Source organism: Schistocerca cancellata, chromosome 7 (genome assembly GCF_023864275.1).
Source record: "Schistocerca cancellata isolate TAMUIC-IGC-003103 chromosome 7, iqSchCanc2.1, whole genome shotgun sequence".
Lineage (NCBI taxonomy): Eukaryota > Metazoa > Arthropoda > Insecta > Orthoptera > Acrididae > Schistocerca > Schistocerca cancellata.
Window position 1 is genome coordinate 259,568,082 of NC_064632.1, and position 26,485 is coordinate 259,594,566.

A 26,485-nucleotide genomic window follows, 5' to 3' on the forward strand; every position below is an offset into this window, starting at 1 on the left:
CTGTCCTGAACACGAGATAGTTTTTCAATGGTTGCTCTAAAATGTTCAGCACCCATTGAACTCCAATGAAGAATTTTTCAACAGTGAGCAAAGTGATTGGACTAAATAACATTATTTTCGTCTGTTATATAGGTGAACAATTTTCTGGATATTTTTTTATGAAAAACTGTAAAAAAAATCGTAGGTCTGCATATATATCTGGAATTTTGACGCAGTCCGACCTCGATGAACAGTAACTCGCGCTACGCAGCCACTCTATCCAGATCTGTACACCTATCGTTGGTGGCAATAACATTCCATGTGTGTGAAGTTTAATATCTTCCGCTGTACTTCATGTACAGATGTAAACGTCAAGTGTAATTATGACAGTGTTATGATTCGAATCTTTGGAAGTGTGGATAATTATTTGAAATTGTGTAATCTTTTTAATGCGTTAGAATGTCTGTGATGTCGGGAATGCCAGCATCTCCAGGTAAGTTTCCGTGACTTACTTTGTTATTTTTACAATTTCTTTTTTAGAAAATAATTCGGGTATACAGGGATACTGGACAGCAGCTATTCGACACCAGTGTTAAGACATCTTTTGATTAGCGGGAAAAAAATAATCTTATTCGTGCGTTAAAGAAATTCTTTTATGTTTCTCGGAATACTTCGTTATCTTGTTTAAACCTCTGGTCATACGTCCTAAACACAAACGTTAATATTATATTGTTAGATACAAGAACGGGTGTCGTCAGATTTTATTTCTAGTCACGTTGTATGGCAGTTTTTACTTGTATGATGTTTGGTAAGAAAAACAAATTTAGAAGTGTACAAATATGTTCCGTTTTTATATTAGAATGTACGCAAGTTGGTAAACCAGTCTTACCTCATGTAAATTCTACTTGATTGTCTTAGTTTATGTTGGATGGTGTAAACTATTATAGAGAGATGGCTGTGTGTATCGAAATATATCTGTATAAAGTGTCTGTCTGTTACTGAGATATCCTTATGTTTACAGATTTATTTATTTATCCAGGGTCATCTCACTATCATATAGTATTTATCACAATACAATTAAAGGTAAAGCTTTTGTATGTCTGTATACAAGACACGCCCCTTTTTTTCCCGGTTGGTTGTGCTACAGTACCACTGGTACTCTGACACGAACTCAGATACATAAAACTGTATCAAACGAAAATAAATAGTTCAGAATATATGTACACGCAGAATATACAAGTATGCTTTCCTAAGCATATGACAGGTGATCTACCAGTGCCTTAATGAAGGAACAATCCCAGCATTTACTTGAAAATATTTAGCAAGATCGAAACCAGGATGTCAGGTCAGAGCAAACTCTATAGTCCCGAATATCAGGTCAGTGTCTTAATAGCTGCTCTGCCTCATTCGGTTGTCTGTATTGTATGGTATTCTTTGGTTTCCCAAATTTACTCCAGGTACTTAATAACACTCCATATACTCATTATACTGACAACCACCAGTCACTCCTGGACGACAAACATAGGTTGGGTTGTTTGGGGGAAGGAGACCAGACAGCGAGGTCATCGGTCTCATCGGATTAGGGAAGGATGGGGAAGGAAGTCGGCCATGCCCTTTGAAAGGAACCATCCCGGTATTTGCCTGGAGCAATTTAGGGAAATCAGGATGGCCGGACGCGGGATTGAACCGTTGTCCTCCCGAATGCGACGAACATGCTGTTAAGTATGATGACACTTGACTTAATGGTGTCTTGTGTATTTGACATTAGAGAGAGTCTTAGAGGATATCAGATTTTAATTTCATGGCATATTGACATGTTTTTATCAGTTTGCAAGAATATTGCTCTGCATCATGGTTAAGTAGTTGGGTAAAAATACATCATGCCAAGATATTCTGTTTTGTATCAACATTGCTATCCTGAGTTAAGTATTTTGAGCAGCTGATTACAGTTCTCATGCTGTAGTTATAATGAAATGGCTAAGAAGATTATGTATGACAAGGTGGCAGGTTAGTTAAGACACTGTAGTCCCTTTTGAGATCTCCAGGTTTGAATAACATCTCTCTCCTTTCAGTTTAGATTTTCTTTGGTTTTCTGAAAGTTATAGGAAGAAACACTGGGTTGATTCCTTTGAAGATGACCCATCCGATTCCCCCCCCCCCCCCCCCTCCAAAAAAATGGGTACTTTGATGATCTTGTTGTCAATAATATTCTAAACCGTAAGTTCCTTGCAGTGTTTAATTTTTTCTCAGTCAGTTTCAGTTCTGTTAAATGTGGAGTGTAAAAATAATGTCTAGAATTGTGCAGTGTCAATTTTCTTTAGGGTTATGATTATTTAATCAGATGTGGAGCTAATGTGTCTGTTTTAAAGTTTATTTTTATATGTAAGTTTGTGGAGGTAGACCTTTGCTCGAGGCCCTTGAATGACTATCAACCAGTAACATATGTGTCTAATTACGTAAATCATTGTGAGGTAAACAATCAGATCTGGTAGTTAACCAGAATTTCAGGCTATGAGTATTGAAAGAGAAAAATATAAGTGAAAATTTTGATCCTAAGGTATGTGAACATTAAAAGGTTACAATAAGCTTACTACATCAAAATATTAATCGTTAAAAATAAACTCGGTGAACTTCTGATTTCTTTAAACAAACTGCTGCCAACAAATAGCACAGATATAATATGTTTCTGAACATCATTTGACCACATATCTTAGGAGTGCTGGTTATAGAGTTGCAGATATAACTTACCTTTCAGTTACTGCATGTCAAGTTTTGAGAAAAGAGGCATTACTACATATGTTACGAAGGAACATTGATATAAAAACACTGCTGCACATAGATTTTGCTGTAATCAGCAGATCAGCATTTTGAAGCTTGTGCCGCTGAAATAAATTTTCAGGGAAATTAATGCTAATTGTCACATTGTGAAGGTATCCATATGGTAATTTTGGCGAGGTAATATTAAGTGAAGATTTTAAATTAAATTTTCTGGAGTTGTGCTTGAGTCCCTTGCCATTTCATATAATCTAGTTTCCCTCCTAGAATCTGGAACAAGAGTTACCGGGACCAGCAACATTGCTGTTGACATAATTTTTATAGGTGCATTGAGACTGCAAAGTAGTGCCTTAATTCCCATAATTAGTGGCCTCTCAAACCATAGTAGTCAACTGCTGACGTTCAAGATCATAGTGTGTGATGCAAATAAAAAGATTGGAAAAGTACAAAGGTCATAAATCCAAGAGGAAGTGAGGAATTCGAGAATAATTCGCAAAATGCTGACAGAGAGGTGTGTAAAATACTCCCGGGGTAAATGAAAAATAATATATTTTGTAATATACTACTTTGAAAACTGTTTTCCTTAGAAACTAACCAGCAGAAGCAGATTGAATACACCTAAACTCTGGATTACAGGTGGGGTCAGTATATGATGCAAAACTAAGAGAAATGTGTGGTTGATATCAAGGGACTTTTGATAAAAAAGATTAAATCACAATACGGACTGTATTGTAAAATTCTAAGAAAAATTATCAGAGCATCTAAATGTATGTACTTTCAAGGGAAAATAATCTCTCCCAACAACAAGATAAAAAAATTGCTTGGGACATAGTAAAATGAGACAAGAAAATAAACACACTCCGTTAAAGAATTTAGGAGTAATGGAGACCACTCATAGCAGAAATGTTGAGTCATTGAGGGGCATAAATGAAAAGAGAAAGCAAACTTTTCTTGTTCTCTCTCTCTCTCTCTCTCTCTCTCTCTCTCTCTCTCTCTCTCTCTCACACACACACACACACACACACACACACACACACACACACAGACAGATAGGCCTTCCAAAACAAGTTTGATGAAACTCATCTTCTTCCCACATATGTAGGAGAAGCGGCTCATGGGTGCTCTTAAAAGTAAATGTTAAAGTTATTACTTGTGATGAAATCAATAGTAAAATAATGACATTTAATCAGCAGAACTTAGTCTTGGGGACCCCGTTTAAAATACTTCAGTTGGTTTTCTTCAGTAGCTTCAGCGACAATTCTGTCTTCATAGACTGTATTTCATCAAGGAGTTTGATATGTCTTTACCATACAAAATGGCAGTTTGGCTAATAAAGTGGACTTCCGTTCCTGGGGAGTTTAGTTCAAATCCCAATCAGACAGTCCAGATTAAAATTTCCTGCTCAGGTTTAGTGTTAGGGTGGCTGATTTCCTCCGTGTGTGTGTGTGTGTGTGTGTGTGTGTGTGTGTGGTTTATGATGACTTAGCTTATTGAGAATGGTTTTTGTTTTTTCCAGTCTGAGGACTTGTTTGCTGCAGCTCTGCATACTGCTCTGTTCTGTACAATTCTCTTATCTCCAAGTAACTACATGAACAACCCACAACCATTTGAACCTGCTTTCTGTATTCGTAAATTACTGTATAGTCACAGTTCAGTTATGCCACAAATTTATTGTCTGCTAAGTTCTGTTCAGTACCTCCTCATTAATTATTCAGTCTACCCGTCTACTCTTCAGCATTCTTCAGTAACACCACATTTCAAAAGCATATATTCTTTCTGTCTGAACGGCTTGTCATCCACATTTCATTTCTTTACAAAGCTATTCTCCAGAGAAATGCCTTTGGAGAAGACTTCATGACATTAAACACAGTGTTAAAATTTGGCTTCTTTAGAAAGATTTTTATGTCACTGGCATTATACATTTCATATCCTCTCTACTTCAACCATAATAGGTTATTTTACTGCCTAAACAGCAAAACTCGTATGCTACACCATGTATCATTTCCTAATCTGATTCCCTCAGAATCACTTCACTAAATGTGACTACATTCCATTGTACTTGTTTTGGTTTTGTTAATGTTCATCTTATATTGTCTTTCCAAGATACTGTCCATTCTGTTCAACCACACTTCCAAGTCTTTTACTGTCTCTCGGAATTATAAGAAGGATCAAAAAATTTCCATTTGAAGGCATTGCTGCAGCGTATATGCAAAATAGCATGACTTTAATGTGGGTATATAAGCACTGACATGTAGGCAAGGGATTAGTGTGGCATTCGTGTCTTTCTGGTGTGCATGCGGTAAACGCAGAAATGTGAACTACGACGATGTTATTCCAAAATCTGGCCAAACAGGACCAATGTGCTGTTATTCTTTTCATAGCTGTGAAAGGACAAAGATCAGTATACATCGAAGAGAGAATGAAGAATACATATTGGGCAGCATGTCTGGTGAAAACCACCATTGTGAACTGTTGCACCAAGTTCTATGCTGGTCGATTTTCAACACAACCCACATCCCTGTATCGCAAACGTCGTAATCCAGAATTTACACCAACTGAAGTGGGAGACATTGCAGTCACATGCCCTATAGTCCTGATCTCTCCTCGTGTATTTATCATGCCTCTGGTCCCTTCAAAAAGACCTTGAAATGTCGATGATTCACATCAGACAGGGATGTGCAGCAAGCAGTTACAGATGTCTTCGCACAGTAGGACATTGTGTTTCATCAAATGGGTATCTTCAACCTGTAGGTTTAGTTGGATGCTTGACTCAATGCTCAAGGCAATTTTGCCTGATTGGCAGGCCAATTCTAGACTGTACAGCCTACGAATGGAAACTTTTTGATTGCCCCTTATGCAATGTCATTGCCACAATCTCAAAATTATTTATTTTCCCTGAGCTTTAAACCCATCTCCAGATTTCTCCTTAATTTCCTTCACAGCCTGCTAATTGTACAGATCGAATGACATTGGGAATAGGCCACAACCCTGTCTCACTCCCTTCTCAACAACTGCTTCCCTTTCGTGCCCCTTGACACTCGTAACTGCCGTCTGGTTTTTGTTCAGATTGTAAATAACGTTTGCTCCCAGTATTTTACCCCTGCTACCTCTAGAAATTTAGAGAGTGGATTCCAGTCAACATTGTCGAAAGCTTTCTCCAAATCAACAAATGTTGTAAATGTAGATTTTCCTCGACTCCTAAGATAAGTCATAGGGTCCGTATTGCCTCGTGTTTTCAAACATTTCTCCAGAAGCCAAACTGATTTTCCGTGAGGTTGGCCTCTAGCAGTTTCTTCATCCTTCTGTAAATAATTTTTGTCAGTATTTTGCAACCACGACTTTTTAAACTGATAATTTGGTAATATTCACATGTTCAGCACGTGCTTTCTTTGGATTTGGAAGTCCTGCATCCTTCTTTAAGTCTGAGGGTATTTCCCCTGTCTCATATCTTCAACATATGGTATAATAGTTTAGTCATGGCTGGCTCTTCAAAGAATATCAGCGGTTCTGAGGGAATGTCGTCATCTACTCTAGGGGCCTTGTTTTCACTTAGGTCTTTCAGAGCTCTGTCAAATTCATATTCCATTATCATATCTGCCTTCTCATCTTCATATACCTCCTCTTCTCTTTCTGTAATATTGCCTTCAGGTTCATTTCCCTTGTATAGCCCTCTGTATATTCCTTCCATCTTTCAGCTGTCTTTATGTTTAGTACTGATTTTCCATCTGAGCTCTTGATAATCATACAGCTGCATCTCTCTTCTCCAAAGACCTCTTTAATTTTCCTGTAAACAGTACCTATCATTTTCTTAGTTATTCATGCTTCTTTAACTAAAGTTTGCCCTTTCGCCACTTGTGGTCAGTTTATTTGCACTTCCTTTCACTCTTTTTTTTTAATTTTTTTTAATAGCCATTTGTATTCACTTTCACATGCTTCATTTGCTGCATTTTTAATTTTTCTCTTTCATCAATTAAATCCAATAACTCCTCTGGTGTTCTAGGATTCCTGATAGACTCTGTCTTTTTACCTATTTGCTACCTTCACAGTTTCATCTCTCGAAGCTACACATTTGTCTTCTACTGTACACCCTTCCCTTGTTTCATTCAAATTTTGCAAATGCTTTTGTTTTAATCTGCAGCTCATAACCAATCACTTATGGTCAAAGTCCACATCTGTCCCTGGAAATGTTTGTTTCAAATCTGGTTCAAAATCTCAGTCTTACCATTAGATAACCAGGATAAAATCTTCTCGGTTTTCAAATTGCATCAATTCCAATAAAATTCTCGTGCTTTCAGTGGCTAGCTCAGCCATCGTCATCAGGAGTGAAACTACTGACTGCCGGGGCTGTCACTATTTCCTGATTATACACCTACCATTATAGCCACTGGCACGAATCAGAGAGGGTCAAAATGATGTGTACACAGAAGGCGGGTTGGGCAGCTCACAGCAGATCCGGCCCGCTGCGGGACTGAGTGATGTCAGGTGGCGTGAGGGATCGGCACCGCGTTTGAAACTGCCGCTCCTGCCTCCCTACAAGCATTAAGCATACACTGTTGCTACCTTTTGGTGTCCAGAGACACAGAGCTAAAAAATTTTCTGATGATAACCACCACCTACAGTCTGAATTGCAGCACTTGAGGCACATGTTCAGGGAGAATGGCTACAGCAAAAGAGAAGTTGCAAATACTTTCAGGTGTCGCTGAAGAAGGATGCCTTGTGAATTAGCAGAAGAAGCCAAGCCAATGGCTTCCCTACCATACTATGGGGCAACGAGCAGCAACTTAGGACGTGTACTGCAGAGACATGGATTGACACCAGTGTTCTGGCCCACCCCCAAGATAAGAGATAAGTTGCGCCCTGTTAAAGACGACATAGCTCTTCATGTGCCCTGTATGTATGGTGTCCCTTGCGAGTGCAGCAGCATCTATATAGGCAAGACAGTTCGCACAGTTGCAGAGCATTGTACCGAACACAAGAGACATATTAAGCAAAGGGAGATCGACAAGTCACCGGTAGCTGAGCATTACCTCAAAAATGAACACAAAATACAGTTTGAGAGCACAAGAGTCTTTGGCTCATGCATCAACATACTGGGTCTCTGTTATAAAAGAGGTGGTTGAGATCAGAATGAACAGTAACCGATTAGGATGTGGGGGTGGGCTTTGGATGTCGAAAGGAAACAATGGCGGATGCTTAACACTTGTAGGGAAATGGGAGTGGCAGTTTCAAATGTGGCACTGGCCCCTCACGCCACCTGGTATCACTCGGTTCCACAGCGGGCCAGAGCTGCCATGAGCTGCCCAACTCGCCTTCTGCACGCACGTAGTTTTGGCCCTCTGTGATTGGCGCCAACAGCCGTTATCGTAGGTATATAAGTGGGAAATAGTGCCAGTCCCAGCAGTCAGTAATTTTACTCCTGATGAGGATGGCGGAGCTAGCCATTGAAAGCTTGAGAATTTTATTGTAATTGACGTGGCTTGAAAACCAAAATGATTTTATCCAGTCTGCCACAAAAGAGCCACATTAGATAATCAATCTGAGGCCTTCCAGTCTCGTCAGGTATCTTCCACACATACAACCTTCTTTCATTATTTCTAAATGATTAATGAATGGCTTGTGCAAAATTCTGCCAAGCAGCTTCCTCTTTCATTCCTTTCCCCCAGCCCATATTCTCCGACTATTTTCCTTCTCTTCCTCTTCCTACTGCTGAATTCCAGTCACCCATCACAATTAAATGTTCCTCTCTCTTAATTATCCGAATAATTTCCTTTGTCTCATCGTGCGTTCTTCCAATCTCTTCATCTGCGGAGCTAATTGGTATATAGACTTGTATTACTGTGCTGAGTGTTGGCTTTGTCTCTGTTGGCTGTGATAATGCATCCACTTTGGGCACAAAGTAATACTAATTTATATACCAACTGGCTTCGCAGATGAAAAGATTAGAAGGGTGTATGATGAGATATCCTAATAACTTACCCACATTCCCATTTATTATTCCTTATTATACTTACCCCTTAGTTAGCTCTTTAGCTCTCTTTGATTTTGCACTCACATGACCAGAATCCACTGAACTTCACTAATCCACACTATGTTTAACTTCAACCTATCTGTTAATCTTTTCAGATTTTATGACCTTACGTACCCATTTAAGGGATCTAACATTCTGTGCTCTGATTTGTAGAATGCCAGATTTATTTTTCATGACGACGACATCCTCCTGAGTAGCTCCTGCCCAGAGATTCAAAGTGGGGACTATTTTACCTCTGGAATATTTATCCATGTGGATACCATAATCATTTAACCATACAGTAAAGCTACCTGTCCTTGGGAAAAGTAACGGTTGTTGTTTATCATAGCGTTCAGCTGTTCACAGTATTATCAAAGCGAGGCCAGGTTGGCTGGTGTTAAAAGGCCACATCAGTCAATCATCCAGATTGTTTCCCCTGCAACTACCGAAAAAGACTGCTGCCCCTCGTCAAGAACCACATGTTTGTCTGGCGTCTCCACAGAAAACCTCTTGTTGTGGTTGCACCTACAGTACAGCAAGCTATCTGTATAGGTGAGGCACACATGCCACCCCATCTCTGTAATGTCTCTGGTTCATGAGGCAAGCTTGGTATTAACTGAGTGAAAGCTGATAATTCTTGCAAATAAACTCATATTGATAACAACAAATAACATTAAAGAAAGTCATTCTGGACTTTCCATTGTTTAACATTAAAGAAAATAAATTTTGAGAGGCTAATGTCAGAAAAGGGGTTGACAAGAGATTCCTAAACTTAACACCACATATTGCTTGAACTGCACGTTTCTGAGTCAAAAATACCTTTCGTGAATGGGAAGGGTTACCCCAAACTATAATGCTATATGTTGTAAGAGAATGAAAATAAGCAAATTAGGCTAATTTTCATGTTAGACTGTCACTTATTGCAGATACTGTTCTAATGATAAATATTTAGCAGTATTCAGTTTTTTAATAAGATTCTGAATGTAGGCTTTCCATGACACCTTGCCAGAACCTAGGAGTTTGGATTATTGAGGCTCACAAACTAAATGCCCATTCTGTGTAATCAAAATGTTAGGTACAAGCTGCTGCGTATTTAATAAACTTGTCATTGATTTGATTCACCAGTGTCATATGTTACTTCATTACGCCAACAGTTTATAGTTTTATGTTTGTTTTAGGACATGTTCTTGGAAATTAAGAAAGATTCTGACATTATTTGGGTGGAGTGATGTGTTTAGGTCTACATGTATCTGCACAAACATTTTGTTTCCACTAACACACACACACACACACACACACACACACACACACACACACACACACACACACACCCTGTAGTTTCTTCTGTTTTGTTTTATTCTGTTTTATTTCCATTCTTCAGCATCCATTTTTATTTAAGTATTTAAGTTTTTCTACTTGTTTAATAAGTGTATTGCCAGTGTTGTATATTTTGAGCCTAGTGTCACAGGTCACTACTAGATTGGTTTTTTCTTAAACTGATTTGCAGTTCCCTTTCTTGTTTTCTGGATGTAAATGTCCAGTCAAACACTCAAGGTCATACACATACTGTGCTGCTATAACATGATCATCTACAAAAATTCATGAGTTTAATGAAAACAGCTGTCGATCAGTAACAAATTTAATTTTCATCATAGTGATCATCATCGAGCCACTTCCACATACAAATTAAACAACCATAATCACCTGTGACAGGTGGTCATTCATACCTAGATAACATGGAGCCTCCCACAGTTTTCTTGTGGAAACCTAACCATACACTTCTGTCAGATCTTCCACCCTGCCCAGTAAAAGATACAGATATGGAATCTGTTCTGTCTATATTGCTTCTGATATTCCTCGGTGTGGTACTCATCTGAAAAATGAGATATTTTCTGCTCTGTTGATGTCTTAGTATGTAGTCTATAGTTATTCACAAGAATATATATATTTTTGTGGTGTCCTCTGATTTTGAATGATCCCATGAGTATTTCCACAACCAAATGATTAGTCATTCTTTAAATAATCTAACAAGTTCCTCTGATGTAAGCATCGTGTTTGTCAGCTTCTTCAAATCTTGCTTTCTTACTTGTTTATGTACTGTAGCCTATTTTCAGTTAAAATAATTGAGCAATGTTTTCGCCATTCAATTAGATGAATTCAGTTATCAGCTACTTTGTGTATCATTTTTTTTTCTTTTATACATGTATAATTGTCCTCCGAGCATTTTGTAGCTAATGCTCTATGTTCTTTTTAGATGTGTTTCTCGTCCTTAATCCTCGAATGCGCTCACCTATGTATTAAGTGCACCAACCACAAATAAAATGATTTTGCGCAGTTCTGTTGTTGTTTTACAATTGTGAACCCATACATAGTCCTTCTTTATTGCTTTAGCTAACACAGTGATAAATTGTGTTGCCATATGCCCAAGTGAGCAGCAGTAATATAAAATACAAGATGAGCTAGGCAAGAAAAACTTTATGATCCATCCAAGAAAATTAGCCATATTACAAGCTAACTGTACAATCACACAATGAGGCTGTTGTCTATAAGATAATTAGTAATTGAATAAGCGATAGGCTGGGATCTGATGCAGCTGTGTGTTTAATGCTTAAAGTGGGTCATTACTATCTCAGTAACATCTGTCTGTGGCAACAGACTGATATAATGAAAGTTTATTTCATTATTGTTCAATAAAACAGTGCTTTAACTCATGTTACGCAAATTTATTTTATCGTTGTTAAATTAAACTATCTGTGATTTTGCTTATACATATTTACCTTGGTAACATAAAGCCAGCTATTCCTTACACGTGTACAAAGTGTGCCGCACATCTGCTCGTGTTACGGAAAATGGCGCACCTACTCGAGGGTTAACTCTTAATTTCTTATCTATTTTGAGGAGATTTTGATGATAACCAGTTATGTATCTCTCTTTTCCAAAATACACTGGTAGATATCTACCCAGCAGAAAAGTCATGATATACAGTCACTGTAAAGAAATTTCTAAAGAAACAGAGACTGCTGCGTAATAGGTGTAATGCAAAGCATAGGGCTGTAGATAGAGAGGTGCTGAATGCAATGCTTTTCACTGTAAAGAGAGCAATGTGTGATGCCTTCAGTAACTGCTATAGCAGCATGTCAAGTGACCTTTCACAGACCCAAAGAAATTCTGGTCAAATGAAGGGCAGTTGGTGGCATCAAAGTTATTGTCCAGTCCATAGTGAATGAGACAGGAACTGATATTGATGGAAGCAAAGCAAAAGTGCTTTACTCACTTTTAAAATGTTGCTTTACAAAGGAAAACCAGGAGAATTGCCGCAGTTTAATCCTCATACCACTAAAAAGATGAAAGAAATAAGTATTAGTGTCAGTGGTGTTGAGAAACAGCATTGAACAATGCTGCAGGGCCCAATGGAATCCCTATTGGATTCTATACTGAATTTTTGACTGGGTTAGCCCCTCTTGTATCTATAATCTATTGATCGAACAAAAAACCATGCCCAGTTCTTGGAAAAAGGTGCAGGTCACACCTGCCTACAAGCCGTGTAGTAGAAGTGATCCACAAAACTACCATCCAATAACCGTGCCATCAATTTGTTGTAGAATCTTAGAACATTCTGAGCTGAAACAAATGAGGTATCTTGAAGAGAATGCCAATGCCAACTAGCATGGATTTTGAAAACATCGATCATGTGAAACCCAACTTGCACTTTTCTCACAACATACTGAAACCTTTGGATCAAGACAGTGTGGTAAATGCGGTAAGTCTTGATTTCCAAAAAATACTTGACCCAGTACCACACCTACACTTATTACCATAATTACAATCATGTGGCATATCAGGTGAAATTTGTAATTGGATTTAGGACATTTTGGTATGGAGGATACAACATGTTATCTTGGATGGAGAGTCATCATCAGATGTAGGAGTAACTTTGGGTGTTCCCCAGGAAAGTGTGTTGGACCCTAGCTGTTCATGTTGTGCATTAATGACGTTGCAGACAATATTGATAGTAAAATTGGGCTTCTTGAAGATGAAGTTATCTGTAATCAAGTGCTATTTGAAAGCAGCTGCATAAATATTCAGTCAGATCTTGGTAAGATTTCAAAGTGGCGCAGAGATTGCCAACTTGCTCTAAATGTTCAAAAATGTAAAATTTTGCGTTTGCACTTCATGGGGGGGGGGGGGGGGGGGGGAAGACTGGTTCTACAATATTGCTCAAGTGAGTGGGACCCGTACCAGATGGGCTAAAAGGCCAACAGGGGATATTGAACGTATACAGAGGAGGACAGTACAAATGGTCACAGATTTCTTTAATCCATGGAAGAGTGTCACAGAGATACTGAAGGAAGTGAATGGGAAGACTCTTGAGGATAGGTAGAAACTATCCCAAGAAAGTCTATTAATATCACTCACAGAAGGATCGGGAAGATAATATTAGAATAATTAAAACCTGCATAGAGACATTTGGTTTGCAGAGTATAGATGTAGGTGTAGTAAACCACTTGTTAAAGGGGTGGGGGGGGGGGGGGCATGGCACATCTGTCACGTTTGACATGCCACACTTGCTCAGTCCTCAGAGACGAAAGCCTTTGTTGGCTGCGTATGGGTTTTGTGAATGCTGGGCCCCTGGATGCATACTGGTGAAGGGCTTTCAGCCCTCTGTAGCTGTACTCTCTGGGCACGCTTCAGCATTCAGCATGCAGTGTGGTGGTGGAGTGAGCAGCAGTCTGCGGTTGTTTCCTAATGATGCTGTTGTGTCCAGAAAGGTGTTGAAGATCAGTGACTGTGGGATGATACAAGACTACTTAGACAAAAGTTTTACTTGGTGTGATGAATGACAGCTGGCTGTAAATGTAGAAAAATGTTAATTAATAAAGATGACTAGGAAAAACAAATCCATTATGTTCAGATAGAGCATTAGTAGTGTCCTGCTTGACACTGTCCTGTCATTTCAGTATCTGAGCATAACGTTGCAATGCAATATTAAATGGAAGGACCATGTGAGGATTGTAGTAGGGAAGACAGATAGTCGGCTTTGGTTTATCAGGAGAATTTTAGGAAAGTGTGTGTCACCTGTAAAAAACACCATGTATAGGACGCTAGTTCTTGAGTACTCCTTGAGTGTTTGGGATCCACAGCAGGTCAGATTAAAGGAAGACATTGAGACAATTCAGAGGCGGGCTGCTAGATTTGTAACCAGTATGTTCAAAGAACATGTGAGTGTTGCGGAGATGCTTTGGAAACCCAGATGGGAATCCCTTGAGGGCGGGGGGGGTGAAGGTGAAATTCTTGGCGAGGAACACTATTGAGAAAATGTAGATAACTGGCATTTGGAGCTGAAAGCAGAGTAATCCTTCTGCTGCCAACATAAATTTTGCAAATACTCAGACTGTCAGGTACCTCTTACTGTTCAGTCTGGGTGAGCCTTTATGTAGTCTAAAATGTCAGACTGCAGCCAAAGTTTACTTCATTTCACAATTCTTTTTTGAAACTCTCCCTTCCTATGCCCTCGTTTCCCATCCTGACCAGGCCACTACTTTTTGTCCTTGTGCTGATTTTTGTTTTAAAATTCTATGTAGTGTCTGGCCTTCTACATAGGTCATTAGATAAAAGATTTTAAAGTTCTCTCTCTCTCTCTCTCTCTCTCTCTCTCTCTCTCTCTCTCTCCAGGTTGCCTAATTCATACTATTTTTTCCCAGTGATCAGCCAGTGATAATTCCATATTACATTGACCTTAGACCAAATCTTATGTCCTTTGTTTGAACGTGTGAGTGAGAGAGATTGGAGAAGAGTATATCAGAATTAAATAATGTATTTTACCTTTTGAAACAAAATTTTAAACATTTTAGCCACATTCATCCCAATTTGGTAAGGGTGCTTATGACTTCGTTGTTGAGCACTCTATACATACAACCTCTCAATAGCATCATGAAGGTCCAGTATAATGGAGGATAGGACCAGCAACTTGGGTGTGAAATAGTTTTATTTTTTTCCAATATCTTTCAGTCGTGATGATAATCATCCCTTTCTGGCGACTTGTTTCATACAATCATGTACATCCATTTTCAGACCCCAGCCTACGAAAGATTTTATGGTGTTAATGAAAGTAAAATTGCAATGTACTTCCACACTTGTACATATAAGTTGAACATTGCGTAAAGCATTAGAAACTATTTCCTCCATGCAATACATGTTTCTACATACCTTAAATATAACTGTGATCATACAGTTTACCAATGTACATATTAGCAACAAATGTTCATATTCGTTGTTAGCAATCAGTACATGAATACAAAATGTTAAACTTCATATGAGTAAACAATACGGTTTTCTTTCAGTCAAATGCAATGAACTGACATGCTGCTCTGCCCTAGTCACATTGTAACTTCCCAGAGAACGTGACAGACTCATACATAATTGAAATGTTACTTGCAGTATTAGTCAGTGGTATCAAACCACTATTAATAGCACAAACCTTCATTACAATTGTTACAATTAATTCAGTCATTTACATATTTTTACACAAATAATAGTACATTATACATTATAATAAAACCAAAGCAACCCACAATATTGCGTGCCAAAAGCCAACATCCTCATCTGACAGACAGATGGACTTACTGATGCTGCATTATTTTAGCAGAATAAGTTTCATCTTATGCTAATTTTATGTTTTTAACTGTAGTCCAGTTATTGTTGTCTTCCTTGTAAATGGAACATAATGATATGCCGTTAATAATGTATTGTTATCAGTTCATCCTGAAAGTGGTAATATCATTGAGAGAAATTTCGCATCTTCTGTCCATGTCTGATGAACTTCTTTCCATTAAAGTAGTTTGCCATGTAAGTAGAATGAGAAGACTGCACAGTGCTGACCACCCAATGCTTCAGCCTCTGACTCAGGGATGTTACAGCAGTGTTGGTGGGGAACAGCGTCAGCACACCACCCTCGTTACTATTCATATGAACGTTTATTAAAACAAGATGCTACCTCTCCTTCAAAAGACCTCTTAATTGTTTTCATGAGGCTTAATGGGTACTGCTGCAGTTTTCTCATTAGAAAAGACACCTCCTGGTGGTACTGAGTATAGCAGCCTCACTGACTTCTCAGTTACAGAATTGGCCACAGCTGCCTCCCACTGCTCCTAGGCATATTTTGATAGTGTGTAATTTGTAGGTCATCTTTAATTTTTATTTATTTGTGTTGATCACACAGCTTTTTGAAAAGATGAATTCTGAATAGAATTGCCAGTTTTAGCTATGCAATAGCTATCTTCAGATTCTCTCATTCTGCTGTACTGCAACAAGTAAAAACACGTAAAAATAACACAAGTTTTGGAGGGTAGTTACTATTCGTATCCCCCCAGGGGGTCCACAGTCCCATTTGTGGGTACATGCGTGGCGCGCATGGGGCCCCAAGCTATTGCAGTCTCCTTCCTTTTTGCAGACTGCATTACCGTCCCTGTTCCTCTCCTTCCCTGTCCTTGCTCCTTTCTCCCTGCCCCCTCCTTTCCCTCTTGGTGGACTTTTTTAATCAACCTGGCTATCCTCCCAGCTTTGTTTTGGTATATGCTATTGTTTAGTTTGCTGTTTCCCCCTCTCCTTTTTGGCGTTTTTGGTCCCCTTGGAATTTGACTTCCATTTACAATGTTTTCCGTTCAGTGTAAGCCATTTGGGGATGAACTCCCAACCTAGTTTCCATTGTGCAGGCTCCTCTCCCCTTCCCCTTCCCCTCCCTTTTCCCCTTGCACCCTGGCCCCCTTCCTGCTAGGTCACCAGAACAGTAGCCAGTCCATGTAGTGGGGCAGTTAAGTACCCACATGTCTGAGCCCCTTGACAACACAGGGATCACACTGCTAGTACCTGAGCTGTTGATGCCTCGTGTATGCCAAGGAGTCGATGCTCATCACTTTGGGGCATCAGAACTCCCAGCAATGACTGCCGTGCCAGATGCCTCTTGCTGTGGCTGGGTGGCGACCACGGGGCGAGCCCCTGGTCGGAGTAGATGGAACTAGGGCGGACGCATTGCACATGAAGCGACGAAAGTTTCAACACCCTGTACATTTTGTGGCCGTCTCTAAGAGTGATAGAAGACATGAGACTCCTTCTGATCCTTCGGCCTTTCCCTCCCTGGCCACCCCCTGGGAAGAGGGTCAAGCTTGTTGGCTTGGGTTGAAACCTTTCCCTCGGTACCTGGTTTGTACCAGGACAGATGGTGAAAGTTTTGCCACGACCAAGCCTTTGTTTTTCATGGAAATGATTGAAGATAAGTATGGCGAAGTGGAATCCATGAGTAAAGTGCTGCCCATCTGAAGCCCTGCATGCTCGTGACCATCTGGGTGACATCCTAGTCTCCGTCGCACCCCACCAATCTTTGAACTCAGTACAGAGCATCATTTTCCGCCGGGATCTTCTTCTCCAAACTGACGAGGAGCTCCAAGCAGACCTCGAGCGGCGAGGAGTCAGATTGATCTGCTGTGTACAGCAAGGCTCTAAAAACAATCGCACCGATACAGGTGCATTTATCCTGGCCTTCGAGGGGGATACCCTCCCAGAGAAAGTAAAGGTGATGTTGTATTGGTGTGATGTAAAACCTCACATTCCACCCCTGATGAGGTGCTTTAAATGCTTACGGTTTGGACACATGCCTTCCTGCTGCACCAATGGTCCCCTCTGTGGTGACTGTGGGCACCCCCTCCATGAGGCGAGTGCCTGTGCTCCACCGCCAATGTGTGTAAATTGTAATGGACAGTGTCCTCCACGCTTGCCAGCATGCCTGGTGTATGTGAGAGAATGATGGATTCAAGAGTACAAGACCTTAGATCGACTTACCTACAGCGAGGCTTGTCAAAAGTATGATCGGCTCCATCCGTTTGTGTGCTGCTCTCCCTCCCCCGCCGGAGAAGCACTCCCCTTCTTCGGCAGCCGCAGGTACTGGAGCTCCGGCTGCGTGATCCGCGGCCACTGGGCGCCAAGGTTACCAGGTGTAATTCCTTGCCCGCCCTCACTGCAGTCTGCCCTTCTCTTCCTTCACAAGAGAAGAGGCAGAAACACAAGAACAAGGGCAAGGTCCCTCCGGTACCCCCTGAGGTGCCGCCTTCCCCTCCTCCAGTCAATGAACCAACAGTCTGACCCCACCTATATGGACATTACCCGATCCTTATCAGTGACAGATGGCGACTCGGCGGTGTGACTGGCTCCAGTCCGTTCGTTTCCCATTTGGACTCCAGCTTGAGAATCCTCCAGTGGAATTGTAATGGCTATTTGAGTCACCTCCTAGAGTTGCAGCCCCTTTCTTCCTCCTACTCTGCTGCTTGCATTGCTCTCCAGGAGACCTATTTAGTCAATTCTTAGTCACCCACCCTTTGTGGGTTCCACGCTTTCTGTCGAAACCGAATTGGCCACTTGCGGGCTTCTTGTGGTGTTTGCACCTTCGTCCACAAGGACATTATTAGTAAATGCTTTCCCCTCCATACCGCTCTGGAAGCAGTTGCTGTCAGGGTCCACCTGGCCACTCCAATCACAATCTGTTATCTCTACCTCCCACCTGACAGGCCGCCCACATCCCTTGCCCTAACCACCCTTCAACAACTCCCTTCTCCCTTCCTGCTTCTAGGGGACTTTAATGCCCACAACTCTCGTTGGGGTAGTCACATGACTACTGCCCTGGGCAGGACTGTTGAAGCTGTTCTGGCAGGACTTGACCTCTGTCTCCTAAACACTGGTGCTCCCACACACTTTAGTATGGCACACGGCACTTTCTCTGCCATTGACCTCTCCATCTGCAATCCCGGCCTTCTTCCCTCCATTCATGGGGTGTCCACAGTGACTTTATGTGACAGCGATTATTACCCAATTGTTTTGACCTTCCTTCAGTATATATCGCTCCGTCACCCTCCCAGGTTGGCCTTCTGTAAAGCTGATTGGGGTGCCTTCTCCTCTGCTACCATCCCCCCAGTACTCCAGTACTACCATACAGTAGTATTGATGAGTCTACACAGACTTTGACTGCCGCCATTCTTTCCACAACTGTTTCAGCCATCCCTTCTTCCTCGGGTTCCCCCTGTCGGATGATGGTCCCTTGGTGGATTCCGGAAATTGCTGCAGCCATAAAAGACCGCCGCCGTACTCTTCAACACTTCAAACAGCACCCTTCTACTGCTCTCTTTCTAGTCTTTAAATGATTCTGCACCCGGGCCCATTACCTAATCAGATTTCAGAAACAGATTTGCTGGGAAAGATTTGTGGCTGCCATAGGACTGCACACCCACTCTTCACAAGTCTGGGCGAAACAAAGATTAATTTTTGGCAATCATTCTCCCACCAGCATTGCAGGAATTTCTTTGTCACAGAGCATTTTGCTCAACACTTGGTTCAAGCCTCTGCATCGACTGAGTATCTGCCCATGTTGTTCTCCTGAAAGAGTGCTCGGAATGACTGCCTTTGTCTCTCGTTTCTCACTGCTTGGAGCCTAATAATACCCCATTTAGCGAGTGGTAATTCGCCAGCGGCCTCGCTCTTTGTCCCGACACAGTTCCTGGACCAGATTGGATACATAACCAAATGCTCCATCACTTATCGGTGGCTGGCCACCGTAGTATACTGACACTTTTCAACCGTCTGTGGAGTGAGGGGTATTTCCTACCCAGTGGCAGGGAAGCATTGTTGTTCCAGTGTTGAAGCCTGGGAAGCCACCTCTTCAGTTGGATAGCTACCATCCAGTCAGCCTTACCAACACCCTCTGCAAGCTCCTTGAATGCCTGGTGAGTAGGCAGCTGTTTTGATCCTTGAATCACGTGATCTTTTGTCATCGACTCAAGGTGGTTTTCGCTGTGGCCGCCCTACGGTGGATAACTTGGTCCACCTGGCGTCTGCTATCCAGTTGGCTTTTGCCCATCGGCAACACCTCATTGCAGTCTCCTTTGACCTGCATAAAGCCTACGACACCACCTGGCGCTACCACACCCTCGCCGCCCTTCACGAATGGGGCCTTCGTGGCGCTCTGCCTGTTTTTATCCGTAACTTTCTTTCTTGTTGTTCTTTCCGGGTCCAAGTCGGCTCCTCCCATAGTACTTCCCATGGGCAAGAAAATGGGGTTCCACAGGGTTCCATGCTCAGTGTCCCTCTCTTTCTCGTCGCCATTAATGGACTGGTGGCGGCTGCTGGGCCGACAGTGTCCCCCTCTTTGTATGCTGATGATTTTTGTTTCTGCATCGCTTCCTCCGTCATGGGCGCTGCAGAATGGCATCTACAGGGGCAATCTACCCAGCACAATCTTTTGGACTGTCTCCCATGGCTTTCAGTTTTCGGTGGCCAAGTCGTGTCTCGTGCATTTCTGCTGTTGCCGTACAGTCCATCCCCATCCGGACCTGTTCCTCGATGGCCAATCCCTCGAGGTGGACACCCATCGCTTCTTGGGCCTGGTCTTTGATGCCCAGTTGACATGGCTCCCTCATCTTCGCCAGCTGAAGAGGACATGCTGGTTACAACTGAATGTTCTTAGATGCCTGTGCAATATCTCCTGGGGTTCAGACCGCTCTATTCTCCTGCGATTGTAAAAAGCACTGGTCCAGTCTCGTTTAGACTACGGCAGTCCTGTCTATGGTTCTGCATCACCTTCGACATTGCAGATGCTAGACTCCATCCACCATTGTGGGATACAACGTGTGACTGGTGCCTTCGGGACTAGCCTCGTGATTAGCCTTCTCGCAGAGACAGGGATTCCACCGCTGTGAGTTCTGTGCCAACAACAGCTGATATCTTATGCACTCTGCACTTCGCTGCACCCCAAAGCACCCTAATTGTGGTCTCCTTTATCCAGATACAGAGATCAACCTCCCGCGGCGGTGGCCACGATGTGGGCTTACCATGGTTGCCCTCATTCAGTCGCTCTTTTCTGAGCTCCAGCACTTTCCTTTACCGCCTCTTTTTTCTGCTCACGCACATACCCCTCCGTGGTGAGTCTCTTGGCCACAGCTCTGTCGTGATCTCTCCATCAATTCAAAGGATTCTGTCCCTCTGGAGGCCCTTCAACACCAATTCTACTGTCTCCTCAGTTCATTCCAGGGTTCAGAAGTGATTTATACTGATGTCTCCATGGTTGCTAGTCACACTGGTTGTGCTTACATCTATGTGGGACACACGGAACTTTGTTCCTTGCCACTGTAGTGTTTTTAGTGCAAAATTGGTAGCCGTCTTGCGCACACTGGACAATGTCTGCTTCTGCCCAGGACTGTAGTGACTCCTTGAGCAGTTTGCAAGCTATTGGCCAGTGCTTCCCTTGCCACCTGTTGGTCATAGCTATCCAGGACTCCCTTTCTCTCCTTGATCAATGTGGATGCTCAGTGGTTTTCATTTGGACCTCAGGCCGTGTTGGGATCCCTGGCAATGAACTTACTGATCGACTGGCTAAATTGGCTATCATCTCTTGTTATTGGCATTCCGGAAATAGACCTCAGTGGTTTTCATTTGGACCTCAGGCCATGTTGGGATCCCTGGCAATGAACTTACTGATCGACTGGCTAAATTGGCTATCATCTCTTGTTATTGGCATTCCGGAAATAGACCTTCGCCCGGCATTACCTTGTTAGGTTTTGGGACTTTGGAATGCAGAATGGCACACTCTTTCTTCGCCAAACAAGCTCAGGGTGATAAAGGATTCCACAATTATGTGGTGGTCCTCCTTATGGGCCTCTCATAAAGCCTCTGTTGTTTGCCAGCTCCGCATCGGCCATACTTGGCTGACTCACAGTTATCTTGTCCATCGTGAGGACCCTCCTCCCTGTTGTTGTGGATCAATGTTGACTGTGGTTCACCTCTTACTGGACTGTCCCGACTTAGCTGCCCTGCGATGGACTTTCAGCTTTCCTGACTCGCTACCCCTGGCGTTAGCTGACAATGCCTCAGCAGCTGATCTAGTTTTATGATTTCTTCGTGATGGAGGTTTTTATTGCTTTCTGTAAGGGTGGGACCTTCAACCTTATTGGTGGGTGGAGGGGATGGCAGGCCGTCTTGCTTCCCCCCCTTCGCCCTGATTGGACTGGCTTCGACTGGGCTATGTGGTTCACCCCCGTCCTCTGTCTTCCCACTCCTTTCTTTATGGGGTCTGTTTTATCTTGAGTGTCTATCTAGTCTACTCGTGCTTCTTCCTTCATGCCCCAGTCATTAGTCACTTTCTCCCCCCTGCGGGTCCGGGGATAAGAATAGGCCCGAGGTATTCCTGCCTGTCGTAAGAGGCGACTAAAAGGAGTCCATCCCCCTCACAGGGGTAGTTCGCGCCTGCGTCCGGAGACGGACGGTTCCTCGACCTATTATTGTGGTCTTTTTGGTTTTTCACTTCTGGTTTCTCCCTTCCTTTTGTTGGTTCCTTTCTTTGCTCTTCTCCACCTCACTGTCTTCCTTACTCTTTCCCTTTACTTCTCCTTGCCTTCTCATTGCCTTCTTCTCCTTGCCTTCTCATTGCCTTCTTCTCCTTGCCTTCTCATTGCCTTCTTCTCCTTGCCTTCTCATTGCCTTCTTCTCCTTGCCTTCTCTGGTCTCCGCCTCGGCGTTTGAGACAGTCTGTCCTCTTTCTCCCTCTCTCTTCTTTTTCCTCTTCTTCCTTCCTCCCTGTGCGTGCCTGAAGGCCGACCCACGCGTTCGCACGCGTAGCCGGTGACGGGGTAACGCGTAAGTCCCCGCCCTGGGTAGACATGTAAGGCACGTGCGTACCCCCTGGTAAAGGCCAGGCCCGGGGAGGGGTGATTGCCTGAGCTGATACCTTCTGACCATGCCGATTGGTCCCTCCGTCTGTTTCTCGGGAGGTGTGACCTGAGGTGTAAACATTCACCTAAGGCGGGAGTGCCCTCTGAGAGGGTCCCCACAAGGAAGGAGCGCACCATCAGAGACGCTGGCAATCATGGGGGATTCCTCCGCAATGGATTCTACTCCATCTCTCTCGACTTTGACCCACAAACGGAAACGTGACCAGCCAACAGTGACAAAAGTACTACCGCCTGCCCCACAGTTCCTCGTAGTTTCTCGATCTGAGGACTGAAAGGATTTTTCCTCTGTCAACCCTTTCGTTATTCAGAAGGGCGTAGATGCCATAGCCGGATCTGTCAAATCTTGTACCAGGTTGCGTAACGGTACCTTATTACTAGAAACTGAGAGTGCCTTTCAGGCACAAAAACTGCTTCGGACCACACTCCTGTACACGTTCCCTGTCCGGGTGGAGGCCCACTGAACTTTGAATTCATCTCGTGGTGTAGTCTATACTAGCTCCCTCGACGGATTGACTGACGAGGAGCTTCAATCTTTCCTCGCTGAGCAGGGCATGACGGCTGTCCATAGGGTCATGAAAAAGGTCAACAATGACCTTGTACCGACCCGGACACTTTTCTTGACCTTCGATAGTGTTAAGCTGCCATCACGCATCAAGGCGGGCTACGAGGTTATTTCTGTTCGCCCCTATGTCCCGACACCTACGCGCTGCTACCAGTGTCAGCGTTTCAATCACACTCGACAGTCTTGTTCCAATGCGGCTAAATGTGTCACTTGTGGCAGGGATGCCCATGAGGGTGACTGTCCACCTCCGTCTCCTCGTTGTGTGAACTGTCAGGGTGACCATGCCGCATCCTCCCCCGACTGTCCTGTCTATAAGGAAGAACGCTGTATCCAAGAAATTCGGGTCAAAGAGAAAGTGTCCACCTCGGCTGCTCGCAAGCTATTGGCTAGTAGGAAGCCCACGCTGCTCCCAGCGGGGAAATACAGTACTGTCCTCGCCTCTCCTCGGACTACCCGGGAGGTAGCAACCCAGACATGCGATCTGACCTTCAGCACCACAGTCGTCCGTTCGGCCAGTGCTAAGATCGCGCGGTCGACGTCTCCTCTTCCTCCCATCACCCCACAGACACCAGCCCCTTCCTCAGCTTCTGCTAAGACGAAGACCCCGAAGTCAGATGCACGGGCCTTCAAGAAGGAACCATCCCGTGCGGACTTCCTCCGTACCTCGACCTCCCAGCCTTCGACCGGTACTTCCACCAAACGTCCTTCCAAAAAGGCGCATAGGAAGCACAGTTCTCCTTCTCTGCCACGGCGCATTTCTTCTCCTGCGCCACCCAGCGGTTGCCGCCCCAGGCTGTCATCCGTTTCGCCTGGCCGCACCGCTGGTAGCCGTACATCTGGCCGTTCACCGGCGGAGGAAGCTCCCCCTCCCGGCCATCCTCCCGAGATGGCCGATGACCCTATCGACCCAATGGACAATGACTGTCCGCCTACTGATAGCGGCGGCAGTGCTCGCTCAAAGCCAGGCCCTAAGCGGCCTTCGAGGTGACCCCTTCTATCATCTTCCTTTTCTTACGATGGCACTTATTCACTGGAATATTCGCAGCATTCGCTCCAACCGAGAGGACTTGAAGTTGCTGCTCCGCTTGCACCGTCCGCTCGTCGTAGCCCTCCAGGAAACGAAGCTACGCCCATGCGATCAAATTGCCTTGGCACACTACACCTATGTGCGTTTTGACCTACCCCCTGTGGTAGGTATCCCAGCTCATGGAGGGGTTATGTTGCTGGTCCGGGATGATATTTACTACGATCCCATCACGTTGCACACCGGCCTGCAGGCAGTTGCCATCCGCATTACTCTCCCCACTTTTACATTTTCCTTTTGTACCGTTTACACTCCATCGTCATCTGCCGTTACCAGGGCAGACATGATGCAACTTATTGCTCAGCTACCTGCACCATTTTTGTTAACTGGAGACTTCAGTGCCCACCATCCCCTTTGGGGCTCTCCAGCATCCTGCCCGAGGGGCTCCTTGTTAGCAGACCTTTTCAACCAGCTCAATCTTGTCTGCCTCAATACTGGCGCCCCTACTTTTCTTTCGGACACATCTCACACCTATTTCCATTTAGACCTCTCTATATGTACTCCCCAACTTGCACGCCGGTTTGAGTGGTATGCACTTTCTGATACATATTCGAGCGACCACTTCCCGTGTGTTATCCATCTCCTGCAGCATACCCCCTCTCCGTGCTTCTCTAATTGGACCATCTCCAAGGCAGACTGGGGGCTCTTCTCTTCCAGGGCGACCTTTCAGGATCAAACCTTCACAAGCTTCGATCGTCAGGTCGCACACCTCACGGAAGTCATTCTCGCTGCTGCTGAATATTCCATCCCTCACGCTCCTTCTTCTCCACGTCGCGTACCGGTCCCCTGGTGGACCGCAGCATGTAGAGACGCTTTACGTGCTCATCGACGTGCTTTACGCACCTTTAAACGCCACCCTGCAGTGGCGAATTGTATTAATTATAAACGATTACGTGCTCAGTGTCGTCGTATTATTAAAGAAAGCAAGAAAGCCAGCTGGGCTGCTTTCACAAGCACGTTCAACAGTTTTACTCCTTCTTCTGTTGTCTGGGGTAGCTTGCGCCGGCTATCTGGCACTAAGGTCCACTCACCAGTTTCTGGCTTGAAGGTCGCGAATGACGTCCTTGTGGCCCCTGAGGCTGTCTCCAATGCCTTCGGCCGCTTTTTCGCAGAGGTTTCGAGCTCCGCTCATTACCACCCTGCCTTCCTCCCCTGCAAACAGGCAGAGGAGGCTCGGCCACCTAACTTCCGCTCCTCGAATTGTGAAAGTTATAATGCCCCATTCACCATGCGGGAACTGGAAAACGCACTTGGCCGATCACGGTCCTCCGCTCCAGGGCCCGATTCTATTCATATTCAGATGCTGAAGAACCTTTCTCCTGCGGGTAAAGGTTTTCTTCTTCGTACATACAATCGCATCTGGATTGAGGGACATGTTCCCGCATGCTGGCGCGAGTCTATTGTTGTCCCGATTCCTAAGCCGGGGAAGGACAAGCACTTGCCTTCCAGTTATCGACCTATCTCGCTTACCAGCTGTGTCTGTAAAGTGATGGAGTGAATGGTTAACTCTCGATTGGTTTGGCTGCTCGAGTCTCGACGCCTACTTACCAATGTACAATGTGGATTTCGTAGGCGCCGCTCTGCTGTTGACCATCTGGTTACCTTGTCGACCTTCATTATGAATAACTTCTTGCGCAAGCGCCCGACCGCGGCTGTGTTCTTTGATTTGGAGAAGGCTTACGACACCTGTTGGAGGGCGGGCATTCTCCGCACCATGCATACATGGGGCCTTCGCGGTCGCCTCCCTCTTTTTATTCGTTCCTTTTTAATGGATCGACAGTTCAGGGTACGTGTGGGTTCTGTCCTGTCCGACACCTTTCGCCAGGAGAATGGGGTGCCACAGGGCTCAGTTTTGAGCGTCGCTCTCTTCGCCATCGCGATCAATCCAATAATGGATTGCCTCCCAGCTGATGTATCAGGCTCCCTTTTCGTGGACGATTTTACCATCTATTGCAGCGCGCAGTGTACACGTGTCCTGGAGCGCTGTCTTCAGCGTTCTTTTGACCGTCTTTACTCCTGGAGTGTCGCAATGGCTTCCGTTTTTCTGCCGAGAAGACGGCCTGTATTAACTTCTGGCGCTACAAAGAGTTTCTCCCACCGTCCTTACGACTTGGTCCCGTTGCTCTCCCAATCGTGGAGACAACCAAATTTTTAGGCCTTACCTTTGACAGGAAACTTAGCTGGTCTCCACATGTGTCATATTTGGCCGCCCGTTGTACCCGTTCTTTAAATGTCCTCCGTGTTCTCAGTGGTATGTCGTGGGGAGCGGATCGAACCGTCCTACTTCGTCTATATCGGTCGATCGTCCGCTC

At 44.0% G+C, this 26,485-nt stretch overlaps 1 protein-coding gene across 1 annotated transcript in view; it reads left to right on the forward strand.

The window, feature by feature from the left end:
* Positions 1–288: 288 nt before the first annotated feature.
* The window catches only part of LOC126092483 (vacuolar protein sorting-associated protein 28 homolog), a 69,519-nt gene continuing 43,322 nt past the window's right edge, over positions 289–26,485 (forward strand). Inside the window, exon 1 of the mRNA XM_049908101.1 lies at positions 289–472. Within this exon, the coding sequence (XP_049764058.1) occupies positions 439–472 (34 nt within the window). The 5' untranslated portion in view covers positions 289–438. The remainder of the gene's footprint in view (positions 473–26,485) is intronic.